Source organism: Pteronotus mesoamericanus, unplaced genomic scaffold, assembly GCF_021234165.1.
Source record: "Pteronotus mesoamericanus isolate MK-2021 breed Mesoamerican mustached bat unplaced genomic scaffold, CSHL_Meso_final scaffold_476, whole genome shotgun sequence".
NCBI lineage: Eukaryota > Metazoa > Chordata > Mammalia > Chiroptera > Mormoopidae > Pteronotus > Pteronotus mesoamericanus.
Genome location: NW_026555318.1, coordinates 3,307,814 through 3,323,946, shown reverse-complemented (window position 1 = coordinate 3,323,946; position 16,133 = coordinate 3,307,814). Strand labels below are relative to the sequence as shown.

The 16,133-nt window shown below is 60.0% G+C and overlaps 1 protein-coding gene across 1 annotated transcript in view; it reads left to right on the top strand.

Moving 5' to 3' along the window:
• ARHGAP23 (Rho GTPase activating protein 23) overlaps window positions 1-16,133 on the top strand; it is a 63,144-nt gene that overhangs the window by 22,848 nt on the left and 24,163 nt on the right. The window contains exons 2-11 of the mRNA XM_054593718.1: window positions 1,310-1,471; window positions 3,967-3,994; window positions 5,131-5,226; window positions 5,427-5,505; window positions 5,669-5,723; window positions 8,812-9,976; window positions 11,515-11,670; window positions 11,875-11,989; window positions 12,178-12,235; window positions 13,490-13,633. Of these exons, the coding sequence (XP_054449693.1) occupies window positions 1,310-1,471; window positions 3,967-3,994; window positions 5,131-5,226; window positions 5,427-5,505; window positions 5,669-5,723; window positions 8,812-9,976; window positions 11,515-11,670; window positions 11,875-11,989; window positions 12,178-12,235; window positions 13,490-13,633 (2,058 nt within the window). The remainder of the gene's footprint in view (window positions 1-1,309; window positions 1,472-3,966; window positions 3,995-5,130; window positions 5,227-5,426; window positions 5,506-5,668; window positions 5,724-8,811; window positions 9,977-11,514; window positions 11,671-11,874; window positions 11,990-12,177; window positions 12,236-13,489; window positions 13,634-16,133) is intronic.

Below are 16,133 nucleotides of genomic sequence, written 5' to 3'. Positions count from 1 at the left end.
AATTTGAGCTTTTTCCAGCTATTGGACAGGGAAGTAAGGGGGACTTAACGGTGACGTGGGAGCCCCTCATCCCAGAACCGGTAGCCTTCTTCCCCCTGCACCCAACCTCACCTTTCTTTCCGGTGCCAAGGAGGAATGAGGGGGTTGAGGACTTGTAGGGTAGGGATGAAGGAGCTTCTTGTCCTCCGAGGGGTCAGGTGAGGCTGCCCAAAGTGGGGGGAGGGTAGAAGAGCCACCACGGGAGTCCTCCCGGCTTTTCACTGGGCACCTGTGCTTGGCTTCTGTCTTCTCCGTCTGCCCTCTGTCTCCCTGTGAACACATCTCTCTGACTGGCACCCTCCTGCCACTCACTTCCCCTCTCTGTGTCCGAGCAGGGAGCCCTCCCTCAGACACTGTCCATCTTCTTTTTCCTCTGGCCCCAGAAACAGTCCTCTGTGTCCCCAAACCCTTGTCTTCAGACACCCTCTGCCACGTCACCCCGGGCAATCCCAGTGTTCCAGCGGGCCGGCCAGAGGCCAGCGAAGTGTCCACCCACCCCCACCCGGGTTCTCAGTTACCGTGAGCCAGCGAGGCCTCTGGGCTGGGCTCCTGAGTCGCAGGAAGTCCCTTCAGCTGTCTGATGTCCAGTCTGCTCCCTCGTGACTTAGTCCCCTGCTTGTCCCAGCTGCTGCTCCTGAAGAATGTGTGTGTGGGCCAGTCCGTCTGTGCATATGTATGTCTGTACATGTGGCACGTGCTGTGTGCTGAGAGATTGATTATGCACAACTGTGTGCACACATCTGCATGTCCACATAAGAGTGCATGTGTGAACTCATCTGTGTGTGCACACTTTGCACGCGAATGTGCTTGTCTGGGTGTTGCGGTGTGTTCTGTGTGTGTGGGTGCGTGTGGATGTGCCTGCGCCTGCAGACGTGCGTGTCTGTCTGTGTGCGTGTGTGAGGTTGCGCAGTGGCAGGAATGAGCTCAGACAGCAGCAGGCACTGGGTGTCCAGTGCCCGGCGCATGGTAGGTGCTCAGTGAATGTTCGGTGAACTGACCCGAACCAACACCTGGCTCACTGTACTGAGTTATTTCCTTGGAGGCAACGGTGTCATGAGGGAATTGAGAGGAAAGAAAGAAGGAATCAACTTTTGGGCTGATGAGGGTGAGAGAAGAAGGAAGGGCTGAGGAGGAGGTGGGGGCAGAGGCGGTGCCTCGAACCCATGGACTTGTCCAGTCCCTTTCAAGTCCTTTGGGCTGCAGGAGGTAGTGTGCAGACTCGCGCCTGTGGGCCACGTGGCCGCTCACCCATCCCCCTGTGCTTTTGCAGCTGCCATCGGGCCCAAGAGATGGGTGCTCTTCCGGGCGCCCCCTCCCCTGGCAGGGGACCCGGACGCTGCTGCTGCACAAAAGTCTCCAGGATGGCTTTGGCTTCACCCTGCGCCACTTCATTGTGTACCCACCCGAGTCTGCCGTGCACTGCAGCCTGAAGGTATGCCCAGGTCGCCCCCTGCCCTGGCACATCCTGAGGAAGCCTCGATGGTGGAGAGGAGATTGCTCCGTACTGTCCCCTCCCTCACAGTCCTTTTTCTGTGGCCCGGGTCATTTTCTTCTTCTCCGGGGAGGGGTGGCTGGTTCAGTATAGGAAATCTGGCGGTGGGGGAGCTACGATGCTTGCTCACACCTCAGACTCTTCGTCCCCGGAAAGGTGAACAACCTGCTCGGAGAGATGCAGTCCTGGGCCCTCGTCCACTGGCCACTTCTCCGCTGGGTTTGTTGCTCCCTCTCAGCCTGAGCTCTCAGCGAGTCTGTCCTAACACACCTCTCGAGCCCTGCCCAGGATACCCCAGGCCCATGCCAACCTCCGCTCTGGTGCTGGAAAGAACCCTGGGCTGGGATGAAGGGAACCTGGGTTCTAGCCCTGGTACAATGCCTAACTCACGGTGGATCTCTGGGCTTCTCACTTTTCCTGCTGTAGCCTGAGGGTATTTCTCTACTTGACCCCTAAGGGCCCTTCTAGCCCTCATATAAGTGTCAAGTCCTCTGAGTCCTGGAACCAGGGCTGCTCAGCCCATCCCACAGGGTCAGCTTGGGAGGGAGCCCCTGAGAGTGAAGCTGGTATGCAGGAAGACACGAGGGCCCTAGGCAGGGACCAGGGCTCCCCAGGAGAGCCTGGCCCCCTTCCCCCAGCCTCTCCCAGCAGGCGGGGAGAAAGATTTATGTTGCAGTCAATGAGCCCGTTTCTCCCCTTCCCCTAGGGCTGGAACCAGCCCGCACAGCTGCTGGGGGACTCTCCCTTGGAGAACTTGGTCCCCCTTCCCAGAGAACTGAGGCATTGGCTTCCGCTGCCTGAGTGTGTGCACTTGCATGGCTCTTTGTGGGCACATGTGCTTGCACGGTATGCTGGTCACGTACACACATGTGTGATGCTGGTGTCTGTAAATACATATCATGTGTACGGGCCGTGCGGCTCTCCTGGCCGTGTCTGAATCTGCGGAGAGCGGGCCGCATACACTGTTCCCACTGGCTGCAGCTGTGCTTCTGAGTGTACGCGGGAGCGAATGGCGTGTGGGAGGCGCACTGCACCACCCCCTGATGCCTAAGGACACCAGCCCCTAGTTCCCTAGTTCCAGTCCTTTCTTCCCTCCTTTTCCAAAATGCTGCTCCTCCCTGGCCCCTGCCAACTTCTCTCAGGGGTCCCTGTTGAGGGATGACAAGGGCAAAAGCAGCCCGAGTGGCCCAGGCTGGGCGGTGGACCTGTCTCTGAGAGACCTGGCTCCCGTGGGGCGTTGGCTGGCCTGGGGCAGGGTAAGCCAGGGACAGGCTCCAGTCCCTTTCCAGAGCCTGCCCAGCACTGGGAGCCTGCAGGGAGCCCAGCCATCTAATGCATCTGTCTGCCTCTGCCACCCGCTCCCTGCGCTGTCGGCTCGTATCAGCGGGCTTGCGCCCCACATGGGAGGGCCAGGACAGGGGACTCTCCAGCAGCGCCCAGAGGCCTTCCTGCCTTGGCTGGTGTGCTGGCGTCTCGGGTTCCAGCGATGGCTCTGCTGCTGAGTCTCCGAGTGGCCCTGGACAAGTCACCTGTAAAATGGATGGTCCGTGAAGAGGGCTAGTAGACAAGATGACACCAAAGCTCCGATCCTGCTCCACAATGCCACCTCCTGCTGGCCCGTTGTCTCTCTGAGTTTCCCCTTTCATTTCTGTTTCCTCCCAAAATCCAGGGCCCTTGCCCGTCACCAGGATGTGATCCCAGAGGCCTCCCTAATGGGTTCCCTTGACTCAGTTTCTCAGCCCTGCACCTAGATGCCAGAATCCTCCTCTCTGACTGGTGTTTTCGCATCCCCTCTCGCTCAAGAACCGCCACTGGCTCCCTCCTTCTCCCATGTCAAACGTGAATGCTTTAGTCCGACTTCCGTGGCTTGCTGGTGCTGACTTTCTTTCTCCTTCACCTCAGCTGATTCAGCCCTACATATCTTTGCTCATTTCTGATCCTCAGAGCCTGCACTTTCCACCCCGCCCCCCCCCCCCCCCCAGGCCTTCTCCTGGGCCTGAAAGTCCCCTCCCCCAGCGGGACACTGATCAGGCCTTCCCCTGCCATTCTCTAAGAACTGATAGCCACTGTTCACACTTGTCATGCCTGCTTATCTGTGTCTGTCTGGGTTCTCTCTCTGTGTCAGTACGTTTGGTTCGGGTTCACCAGGGAAGGGGTGACAGGTCCCCCATTAGATTGGGGGCTTTCAGATGGCTGAGATGTTGACGTGGTGGGATCAGCATGAGAGCTCCTGTCATTGGGGAATCATGCTTGGGGCTTGATGTCTCCATAGACACCCCTCCTGCGCCCTCCAGGCACGGGGCCATTTGAAGAAGATAAGAGGGTAGGCCGCTGGGTGAGGGAGATTGAAGGGCCCGCCCAGGTGGGGCTGGGCCTCCCTCTGTGTGGCTGAGGGCTGGGCTGAGGGCCAACACCCATCTCTCTGTCCCCTGCAGGAGGAAGAGAATGGAGGCCGAGGAGGAGGTAAGGGGTGGCGAGGGGTGGGCCCCGGGGGACTGGGGCTGAGCCCGGACTCACCCTCCAGCTTCTGTTTCCCTCCCTCGCCCCCAAGTCGGCCTGGACTTGGCTGTGCCCCTCAGCCTCGACTGCTGTTCCTGTCTTTGCTCTTGTCTGTGTGGCCCCTGGGACATCTGCTCACTCTCTGCCTTCCCTTTCTTTCCTCACATTGGTCTCCTTCTGGGGCTTTCCATTTCACACTAGAGGTGGCACTCTGGGGAGCAGAGGGGTTCCTGAGACCTGGCCCCTTATGCCCAGCCTAGACTGAGGCACACACAGGGACTGCAGGGCGTGGGGGCTGCCCGCGGGTGCAGCCGATCAAGGGCTGTCCTTGTAGATATGAGCCTACATCCCTGGGTGTCGCCCTTGCTATTTCAAAGGATCCCTCACTTGCACCCAGGCTCCCCAGGGTATTCAAGGTAGAACTCCTTGGACAGGCAGCCTTCTTCCTTCTCTGCCCCTGGGGTTTCTGCTGGGAAGCCCCACTGTCTTCCTGAGTCCCCAGTACAGAGGCCTGGGGTGGGGGAGGAGCCAGCTGACCTAGAACGGGCCCATTTCTCTGATGGAGACAGTAGCAGAAGAGAATTGCCAGCGCATAATGTGATGTCAGGTGTGAGTGTTGCGTGTGAGCTGCAGGGCCTTTCTGCAGCTCCCCTGGCCTGTGGGTGTGGACATTCTCTGCATACGGGCGTGCCTCTCTCTGCTGGTATATCTGCAACCACTGATACAGCCTCTTTTATGTTACCCTTTCCTTTGCCTTATGACGTGTGTGTGTGTGTGTGTGTGTGTGTGTGTCTGTCCCACCAGACAGTGAGCTGAGAAGGGGAAGAGCCATGTCTCTCTGCCCCTTTCGGTCTACTTTCTGGCACAATGCTGGGGTGCGGAAAGAGCAACTCTGCATCTGTGCGGGCTTTCCTTCTCCCAGGAGTGCGCCTTCCTGTCTGAGCCCTGGCCTCCGTGCCCCTTTGAGCGCGTGGGCCTCTGTCTGTTTGTGTCTGTGTGAGTGTGGTTATTCTCTGAGCATGTGTCCTCTGTGTGTGTAGCTGTGCCTGGGTGTGACCTCCAGCAGGTCCCCCCCAGTTAACCTGGCTGATGCTCACCAGGACACTCCCCCCGGCACCGCCTGGAGCCCATGGATACCATCTTTGTGAAGAATGTGAAGGATGAGGGCCCTGCCCATAGGGCGGGGCTCCGCACAGGTGAGCTGTCCCAGTTACCAAGCTCGTCGCGTGCCTCGGGGACTCTTCTCCCTACCCTCTGGTTAGGATGGGATTCTTGGACCCAGGTGTTAGGGAGGCTGCTGTCACCTGCTGTCATCTGTTCTGGGTACAGGGGTTCTCAGGTGGGTCCATTGACATGCCTTCGCCTGCTCACACGTGGCCCTGTCCCTCATCCCCAGGAGATCGGTTGGTGAAGGTGAATGGGGAGAGCGTCATTGGAAAGACATACTCCCAGGTCATAGCTCTGATCCAGAACAGGTGAGCGCCCCTGCCTCTCCTGTCCCATAACAGCTCCTGCCCAGTCACCGAGTCCCCACACACCCCATCCCCTTGGCCCTGGGGGTGCCCTGGCAACCAGGATCCCTGTCCTCCCAGACCCTGTTGCCTCAGCTGGGCCTGACCCCCTGCCCTGTCTCTGTAGCGATGACACTCTGGAGCTCTCCATCCTGCCCAAGGACGAGGACATCCTCCAGCTGGTGAGTCCTGCCTACGCCCTGAGGCGGAGGACCCCGGAGCCTGGGGGGCAGGACATGGCCTTTCTCCTTGGGCCTCCCTCCTGCGCCTGCCCCTCTGGGAGGTAGAGAAGAGAGTGGAGGGGGCAGCATCAGCCTGGCATTGCCCAATTGGGATGCCAGGCCCATCCCTGGGCTGGGACTGGTTCTTGCTTCATTCGGGGCTGCTCTGTGTTGGGGGAGGGGGAGGCACTGGCCTTGGCAGACAGGATTCCTGCCAGGGCGTCAGGAAAGAGGGTGGCCCAGCGGGCCCTGCCAGACTGGCACGTTCTTGTTGCCAATCCTGCCATCCTGCCGGCCCCGCGGGCTCCCCGCAATCACACCCGTGGCCTGTTACCCACACCTTCTCCCTGCCCCAGGTGAGTGTGTCTCCTGTAGTGTCTGCACACACAGCACACCACACCCCCCTGTCGTGTGCTCTAGTTCACACGAGACACCATTCACTGCTAAATACACAAGCAGAACATGCAAGAGACACAGCCACGCAGCATAGCCCCTTAGCACCCCTTCATCTAGCATGCCATGGACTGAGGTACATGATACACAGACACACAATGCACCCTACACATCACACCAGGCACACGCCACCACATACACAACTACTCAGTGCTGCACACAGGCACCCCCCACCACACAAACCCCCTCAAGTACCACAATACACCACGAACATCACAGCGGCACAACACACTCCTCGGCATCCCTGTTCCCCACAACACAACACAACACAGCACATACGCAGCATGTCACAGCCCGTGTCCTTGCGCCTCTCACCGCCACCACAGGGGTACTCACGGACATCACAAACGCTCGCTGTTGTCACAGCGGCAGCCCAGCACAGGTGCCGGCACTCACCAACATCCCAGCAACCGGGCCTTACGCGGTCAGGACGGGCAGCCCCATCTCCCCTCCCCCACAGGCACTTCAGCCCACCTGGCGCGCAGCCCTGGGCATGGCAGGTACCATGACACTGCATACAGTGTGTCCGGTGCTCACACGTGTACCTGTTTACCCCACACACTCTGTGCACACACACGCACGCGCACACGCTGTCTCTCTCTGTGCCCTGCTCCCAGCCCTGACCCAGAGCCCGAGGCAGTTCTCTCTGTCCGGTGCCCAGTTCCCTGGTTTCATGGGTCCCAGCCAGATGCCAGCTTACTTGCCCCCAAGGTCACTGCCCCCCAGGGGAGGGCAGAGTGCCAAGCCCAAGAGGCCCTGGGAGCCACCGTGCTGGCTTCTGCCTTGGATGTGTTCTCATAATCACTGTAATCATAGTGCCCTGCTTGGCACTGTGCCCCACTGGGAACCTCCACCCCCTGACCTCAACTGTCCCCTTGCCCTTCCTGGCGAGGGGGAGGCAAGGATGAGGGTCCAGAGAGGTGCGCGTGGCTCCTCCCAAGTCTCGGAGGCCCTGCCCAGACACCCCAAGGCTGCGGCGGCTAGGCAGGCTATGGGACAGGGTAACAGGGCAGGACCCAGGGCTTGTCCTCCCACCCCCTCTTCAGCTGGAGAGGGGCAAGAAGCGGGGAGGGAGGCAGCCTGGAACTCTGCTACCCAGGCTGGGGGTAGGGGGTAGGCCCAGATGTCAGCATCTGGGGGCCTCCGCTGGCACCCCCATCCCTGCCGGCTAGAGGGTGGGGCCCAGGCATTCCTGTGGTTGGGAGCCAAGGCTGGAGGCCAATGGGGCCGCGGCAGCCGCTGACGCCACCGCCGACGCTGCGAGGGCCCTCCACACCCATCCTTCCCTCCCTCCTCCTCCCGCCAGCCAAAAGAGCCGGTGGGGGCCGCGGCAGCCGCAGGGAGGGCAGACTGGGGGTGGGGGGCAACGGAGGCCAGGGCTGGCGCAGTGGTCAGAGGGGTTAGCGGGGCGGGGGAGGGTGGAGGCCGGCGGGATGCTGCCGCCACTGGTGTGATTGCGGGGAGCCCGCGGAGCCGGCAGGATGGCAGGAAGGAGAGGTACGTGTGTCCCTGGCCCGGCGATGTTGGTCCAAAGGGGGCTGAGTGTGCGGGGGTGTGGTTTAGCTCATTTTCGTCACGTGATGTGTGTGCCCGGGACTGGAGGTGTAGTTATTTGTATGCGTGTCTCATTGTGTTTCGCTATGTATGTGTGAGTGTGTCTCTGGGTGTGTATTTTCCTGTGTCTGCTGTGATGTGTGAGTGAGTGTGTGTTTGGTTTCACCCTCCTGCCCTTTGATACTTCACCCTGAGAGAGACCCCCAGGCAGCCCCTCAAGGGCCAGGCTAGGGCAGGGCCACAAGGCCGCTGTCCCTGGGGGCTGCCTCCTTTTTTGGCTGGCCTGGGCATTGGCCCTGTCACTCCTCAGCAATGCAGCGTCAGCCTCAGCTCCCAGAGCCAAATTCCAGGCCTCGGGTGGCAGAAGGTGGCCCAAGGCCCCTTGGCCAGTCCAGCCCCTCCCCCAGCCTGGCCCAGAGGGAGCAGGAGGTGAGCGAGTCCCTCCTCACCCCAGGGGGCCAAGAGCCAGGCCGCCAGCTCCCCATCCAGGGAACGGTGGGACAGCTGGGCATTCCAGCCACCTACCCCTTGCCCCCCCCCTTAGACACACCCCTTAACCGGCTTCTTTCTCTGTCATCTGCCACCTTGGCTGGTCCCTGGTGGGACTTCCCAGCTCCGCCTGAGGGGCGGCGGGCACTCTTGGGCAGAGGGAAGCAGGGCGGCAGCTGAGGCCAGCACAGCGGGGGGGCCCCCCGGGAAACAGATGCTGGGATGTTTGTGGCTAAAGGCAGTCCTTGTCATAAGTCTTAGAGAAATCCTGGCTCTTTCTCCAGTATGTGTGTATATTTGTGTGTGTGTGTGTGTGTGAGAGAGAGAGAGAGACAGACAGACAGACAGACAGACAGACTCTCAAAGGCCTCTTCTTTCTGTCCCCTACACCACTCTCTTGGGAACATGCCCTCTTCCTTCCACCTACTCAGGACTCTCTGGCTTGTTCCTCTCCTTTCAGTCTCCTCCTCTGTCACCCTAACTCCCAGGGCTGCTGCAGCCCTGCCCTGCGGGACCTGTCTGGCCCTGCTTACCTGCGTCTGTCCCCCGCCAGGCCTACTCCCAGGATGCCTACCTGAAGGGGAACGAGCCATATTCTGGAGAGGCCCGGAGCATCCCAGAGCCGCCCCCAATCTGCTACCCTCGAAAGACCTATGCCCCGCCAGCCCGGTTCTCCGCCTGGGCCACGATGGTGCCTGAGCCCCTCTCAGCACTGCCCAGTGACCCCCGGAGCCCTGCTGCCTGGAGCGACCCGGGAACCCGCATCCCACCTGCTGCGCGCGTCCATTCGGACAACCCTTCCTTGGGGATGAGCCAGCCCCGCCCCAGCCCTGGTGCCTTCCCCCACCTCCCCTCAGAGCCCCGGACACCCCGTGCCTTCGCGGAGCCTGGCAGCCGGGTGCCTCCCAGCAGACTGGAGTGCCAGCAAGCCCTGTCGCACTGGCTGTCGAACCAGGTGCCCCGCAGGGCGGGGGAGAGACGGTGCCCCGCCATGCCCCCTCGGGCCCGCAGTGCCTCCCAGGACCGGTTGGAGAACATGACTACCCACCACCCGTGGCCCTGCTCCACCTCCCAGGGTGCCTTGAGCCAGCTGGGCCAGGAGGGCTGGCACCGAGCTCGCTCAGACGACTACCTGAGCCGGGCCACCCACTCAGCTGAGGCACTGGGGCCAGGCGCACTGGTGTCGCCCCACTTCGAACGCTGTGGCTGGGCTTCCCAGCATCCATCTGCCCGCGCTCCTGCCTGCCCGTCCAGGGACCTGCCTGGACCCCAGGCCCCGCCCCCGCCTGGTCTGCAGGGCCTGGACGACATGGGGTACATCGGGTACCGGAGCTACAGCCCATCCTTCCAGCGTCGGACTGGCCTCCTGCATGCACTCTCCTACCGGGACTCACCCTTTGGGGGGCTTCCCACTTTCAACTTGTCCCAGTCCTCTGCACCATTCCTACCAGAGGCCTCCGAACCACCCAGGGTTGTCCAGCCAGAACCCAGCTCCCGGGGCCTGGAGCCTCCCGCCGAAGATCGTCGAGACGAGGTGGTCCTGAGGCAGAAGCCTCCGACAGGCCGCAAGCTCCAGCTGCCCCCTGCAAAGCAGATGAACCGTGGGTTTGGTGACGAGTCCTCAGATCCAGAGACCAGCGGGCGAGGGGAACGCCTGGGCAGGAAGATGGCCCCTTTGGCCACTACAGAAGACTCTCTGGCTTCCATCCCTTTCATTGGTGAGTAACAGCACAGGAAGCTGTCTTGGGAGACTTGGTGGTGCCCTGTTGTACCCCATCCACCTGTCACGATGGGCAAAACTTTGGGTTGGATGCTGATGAGATCCGACTGTTTCTCTCTCCATCATCCATCCATTTTGCCTTCCTTCTTTCCCTTCCTCCTTCCTTCCTTTGTTTGTTCATTTCTTTCTCCCTTCTTTCCATTCTTCCGTCAGTCTTCGACCCTTCTCTCCATCCTTCTACCCTTTTTATGTTCCTTTCACTCTTCGTTCTTTCCGCCCACCCTCCAACCTTCCATCCATCCGACAAGTATTTGCGTCAGGCACTGTGCCCGGCTCCACGCTCTCCTGGAGTGTATGGTCCCGCAGAAGGATATGCGATCAGACAAGAGCGATCCAGGCGGGTGTGTGTGATGGGAGTACAGGGAGCTCGAGGAGACAGAGAGGGACCACATAGCCTAAAGCGCCTTGGCATGGCGGCCAAGGAGAGAACCTTGGAGAAAAGAGATTTTGGCTAAGCCTTGAAGGATGAGAAGGCGCGAGCTAGGGGGAGAAAGTTCAGGGAGAGAGACCAGAATGTGCGAGGACTGAAACGATAGCGGCAGGATGCCCTTCCAGGTCATCAGAATGGGCCTGGAAGGGGCTTGCCAGCCTCCAGGGAGCTCGTACTTGATCCTGAGAGCAGAGGGCCTACTGAAAGCTTGCTGCCTCTAAACCAGATGTGGAATAAGGGAAAGGCAAGAGAGTGGAGAAGCCGGGTGATTCCCAGGCTTCTTGCCTCACTGGAGGGTGATGCCTCACCTCCACTTGGGAAGGAGAAGGAATAGGGCAGGGACAGGTTTAGGGTTTGCATAATATGGGGGAGTGGGATGGGCTGGGTTGGGTCTGGGGGCTTGGGAGACAGATGGAATGAAAGGTCATGGGACTGAGGCCCAAGAGCCGAAAAGTGGTAACTGGAGCTGAGGACAGTGAGCTCACCATAGTGTAGGCACGGGAAGGAGGGAGGGAGGGAGGGAGGGAGGGAGGGAGAGAGGGAGGGAGGGAGAGGAGGACGAACGCTGGCCTCCCACCGCCAGCCTTCAGTCCTGCGGTACGAGTGGGCAGGCACCGCCTTAGAAAGCTCCTAGTCTGACAGGGAGGCAAAACCTTTCCTTTCAAAGTACTCCCTGTCTGAGGGAAAGACAGAGCTCCTGTCCCCGAGGAGCCCCCAGTTAATGTGGGAGATAGTCTTTATCCTCAGAAGCTCCCAATCTGGTGGGAGAGACACAGTCCCCGCCCTCAGGAACCTGGTCTAAGAAGGGGGGCTGAACCCCTTGCCTCGTGCCCTTGGTGTGACGGGGGAGGCAGGGGCCAAGCCTCCATGACCACAGTCTCGTTGGTGGGGCACCGTTGGCCATGGTCACGTTGCCAGCAGGGCCCTGGAGAATTGAGGGGCCTTGGGGATGTGGTCTGGGTCCAGAGACAAGTCTGGGGTGAAGCAGGGAACAGGCAGGCTCAGCTTCCTGCCACCTTCGCCCACCACACCCTCCGTCCTCACAGATGAGCCCACCAGCCCCAGCATTGACCTACAAGCCAAGCACGTCCCTGCCTCCGCTGTGGTCTCCAGTGCCATGAACTCGGCTCCCGCCCTGGGCACCAGCCCATCCTCCCCAACCTTCACTTTTGCCCTTGGCCGCCATTACTCCCGGGACTGCAGTGAGTGCTCCCCACACCCCCAACCCCAGCCCTACCCTACCCCCTGCTGTCTGGTCCCCACAGTCTCTGTTGGGCCTGCCACCTGATGTCGGACCTCTTGGCTGGCTTCGGCTCCTCTCGGCCCTGCCCAGACTGGAGGGCTCTGGGGAAGCCCCTGACCTGCGGCCCCACTGACCCCGTGGCCCGATGCGGGTGGTTTTGCAGGCAGCATCAAGGCCAGCCGCCGGCGCTCCTCCTACCTGCTCGCCATCACCACAGAACGCTCCAAGTCCTGCGACGATGGGCTCAACACCTTCCGGGACGAGGGCAAGGCTCTTCGGTGAGGATAGGGTTGGGTCCATCAGAGCTAGCTTGCTGGGCCGTGGTGGGGCGCCCGGCCCCGGGTCCTCTACCGCGGCACTAAGCTTCCTCCCTGGAAGGCCTTTGCACCGTGGGGCTTGGGGAGGGTGCTGGTTCAGGCCCTGGCTCTGCTTCCCACATTCCTCACTCTTGGTCCTTGCTCCCCAGGCGCCTGCCAAACCGAGTACCCAGCTTGCGGATGCTTCGAAGCTTCTTTACTGATGGGGTGAGTGGCAGGTGGTGGGGGGCGGGGTGGGGGTGGAGGGCGGAGTGCTGTGCAGGGCCTTGGCGCAGGGGCCAGGCCTATGACCTCTGTCATCTGAAATGGGCTCCTTTGGTTCCGGCCCCCTCCCTCCTCCCTGCACCCACTTGCCCTCGTGTCAACCACGTGACCCACCCTCCTCCGGGGGCTCTGTCATCACTCACAGACACCAGCACCCTCCCAGCCAAGGCCTTTGCACTCCTCGTTCCCCGCCTGGAATGCCCTTTCCACGGCTCCCCACCGCAGCCACATGACTCGCTTTTTTACTTTCTTCAGGTTTTTTTAGGCCTTCCATGAAATTCCAGCCTCCAGTCCCGACATTTATGCCTCCTTTCACCACTTTTCTCCTTAGCATGTCTCATGTTCTATCATTTATACGTCCATCTCCTTTCCTGCCTGTCTCCCAGCCGCCCCCTAAGCTCCACGAGGACAGGGATTTTGACCCGGTTTGTTCGCTGCTTGATCTCCATGGGCACCTGGAGCAGTGCCTGGGCTGGGGAGGCACTGGGCCAGTGTTCGAGTGGTGTCTTCAGGAGCCAGAGGCATCAGAAAGGAGTGGGGGGCACGCAGGGTTGAGAATGATGAGGAGGCTAGAGCGTCCAGCCTCAGGACCTGGGGAAACCCGGGGCCAGCTCTGGAACGGCCTTTACGCCTTGCCTGTGGATGGACGGGAAAAGCCATCTTGATTTTAAACTCTCAGCATCTGTGGTTTGTTGAACACCTTGATGATGTTGTCACCTGGCTTGTTCCGCATAACCTCCTCTGCTTACTTAACTCTCCCTTGCCTTGTCACCTCTGTGGCTGGAGCCCCATTGACACTATCACTTCCTCTGTTTAACTCTTTGTGGACACGACTACCTGCTCCACTAATTTAGTCTTTGTTGATGTTCCGACTTCCTCTGTTGATTTAACTCGGTGTTGCGACAATTACTTCCTCTGTTTCCTTAATTCCTTCAAGTCTATAAAATTAAGGGAGGCCCTTGATTGGCTTTTCTGGCGTGGTGAGGCCACTTGGTCTGCAGATCAGAGCCTTTCCTTCTTTCTGGCTGCCCCAGTACCTGTGTCTCATGACCTCAACCCAGAAGTTCAGGGAGGGCAAGCAAGCCCATGAGTCCACACGGCACAGCAGAGCATAGCACAGGCCCTTGTGGCTGTGAGGTGTCCATGGGGTTCCTGAGATGCTGGCACCTTACATTGCACTCTGCTGTCTTGCTGCAGTCCTTGGATAGCTGGGGCACTTCCGAAGATGCCGACACTGCTTCTAAGCAACACTCGACCTCTGACCTCTCGGACGCAACCTTCAGCGATATCAGGAGAGAAGGCTGGTTGTATTATAAGCAGGTCCTCACCAAGAAAGGGAAGGTAAGATGGCTGGTGGCATGAGGTGAAGGTGGATGAAAGCTGAATCCAGAAGAACTCTCCAGCTTCTTACCCCACAGTCTCTGGAGCCAAAGAGAACCAGCTGAGGCTGTAGCAGGACGGGTAGAAGTTAGATACCAGGAAGACCTTCTGGGGGACCTAAAGGACTCACGACAAAGAGGCCTGTTCTGTGGAATGGGCCCGATCAAGTCATGCTTGGAATTCTGATAAAACCAGCCCACAGTGATCCTTGGTTGGCAGGTCACCCCAAGAATGGCCACTAGGGGTTCATGAAAAATGAGGGAGTAAGGCCAGGGTGATTCTCATAGGGGGCGCTGAGGCCATCAAAGAAAGCAGAGGTCAGCCTTTTCAAAGCCAGCAAATGTTTTAGTCTTTATCCTAAGAGCAACTGAGAGGCCCTGGGGCCTGTTTCATGTGGCTTCCTGGGGAGTGAATTAGAGCCAAAGTGGAGGCAAGAAGACCAGTTAAGAGCTGCCACAGAGATCAGGTGAGAGATGAAGGGGTCTTGGGATTGGGGGTGGAGGGTCCGAAGGGGAGAAGGCGGGGCCCTGGTCTGGGCGATCGGACCTCCGTTCCAGGCCAGCGCCGTGGCTGAGGTGGAGGGAGGAGAGGCAGCCCCACGCTGTCCCTCTGAGCGGCCCAGGCAAAGCTGAGCAGGGGAGGTATCACAACCTGGACTTGCCTCTTGACTGCAACACGAATTGCTGGGGAAGCTTGGGTGACTCACCTGCCTGTGACTCAGTTTCCTCATCTGTAAATAGAACTAATAATAATCCCTAGGTCATATGTCTATTGTTGAAGATCGAATGAGATGGATTTACCCAGTGCCTGGCATGGGGTCCTACTATTCTGCTTATTGCCTTTACTTGAATTTTCCGCCCTGCCTTCTAGGGGTCTTAAACCTGGAAGGAATATACAGACAGACTTGGAATTCCTGCCCAGCCACTTACCAAGCATAGGCTTTGGGCATAAGGTCTCTTAACCTCTGAGTGCCACTTTTCTGATCTGTAAGGTGGGGGACAATGTTATTCTACTCCAGGGGCTGAGGGTGAAGTGACATGTGTCATCCAGGCAGGGCTGGCTCACCAGTGCCCCTATCCAGTCCATGGATAATGACAAGGGCGTGGCCTGCCCTGATTCTCAGCTGAGGTTCTGGGGATTTCGTGATGAGGGAGCCAGGCCAGCCCTGCCCTGCTGGGTTCAGGACGAGCAGAAACAGCTCGGTTGCATAACAGTTACTAGTGTCCGACTGCTACGATGGGGGCGGTCGTATCCAGTAGGTGAGGGCGGGGTGGAGCCTGACTGGGCTGGGAGCCCCTCCACAGAGGGTGTCCCTGGGGAGAGCCCACCACGCTGGGAGGGAGGGGAGTGGTCTGGCAGGAGGTGCCCTCACAACGGCCTGGAGAGACCTGGAGAAAGGTGGACGGGGAGGGGCTGCTGGGGGGCTGGGAGCCAGGGCAAGAGGTGGAAGCCAAGGCGGGGAGTTGGGCACCTGCATGGCTTTTTTCACTCAGGGCGAAGGATTTAAATGGGGGTTGGGTGGGGTGTGAGTGAGCCCAGGAGGCGAGCGTTGGGCCTGTGACAGGAAGAGGCAATGCCTTTGCGGTTGTCCAGGGGAACGAGGGAAGAGGCTTTGACCAAGATTGCGGCATGAAGCTAAGGGGAAGGGACAATTTAGAGAGATTCGAGGGGAAGAAAGGCTTGGGCTTGCTGATGGCTGGGAGGCGAGGGAGGATGGGGGAGGCAGCACTGGTCCCTGCGGTTCTGGCTTGGGCTGGGGGACGTCCCCTGAGCCACAGGCACTGGAAGGACAGGTTTGGGGAAAGGAAGCCGAGAGGTCCCTTTGGGGCCTGTGGAGCCCAAGGGGGACAGAGGCTCTCAGGATGGAGGTCCCCCTGGGGAGGGCACGTGCAGCCAGGGTGCGGGAGCACCGGGAGGAGAGGACCAGAGACAGCTCGGTGCCATGGCCAGGGCGTTAGGAGAGGGGTCCTCGAGTCAGCTTCAAGCCCTTGCTCTTCTCGGCGCCCTGGAGGCCAGCCAGGTGCTGTCTGTTCCCACGAGCCCAGCCCATCCTGACTGGCCCCCTCACCCCTCAGTCTCTCTCAGAGACATTGACCCTGAGAGAGGGCAGTGGGTGTGACATGCCCCTGCAGCCACAGACCCAGCCCCTGAGCTGGATGCGGCCTCGGCGGCCAGCTAGCTCACCTCCTGTTTTAGCCGCAGGGAACACTGATGCCAGGTGAAGGGCTTCACTTGCCCAAGGTCCCCTAGCTGGTTCAGGCTCAAAGGAGCACACTTGTCACCACCTCGCTCTGATATTAAAATTCTCCTGCAGGGCCCTGCTGTCTGCCACCGGGGTCCCCAGGTCTGCGGTGGTGGGCGGGGCTCGCGGCCAGGCACGGCTGTGTTCACCCGGTTTGGTCCGAGGGCAGAGGCGCACGTGCTGTGTGGAGTAGTAGGTGGGCCGCCAGCCAGAGGAAAG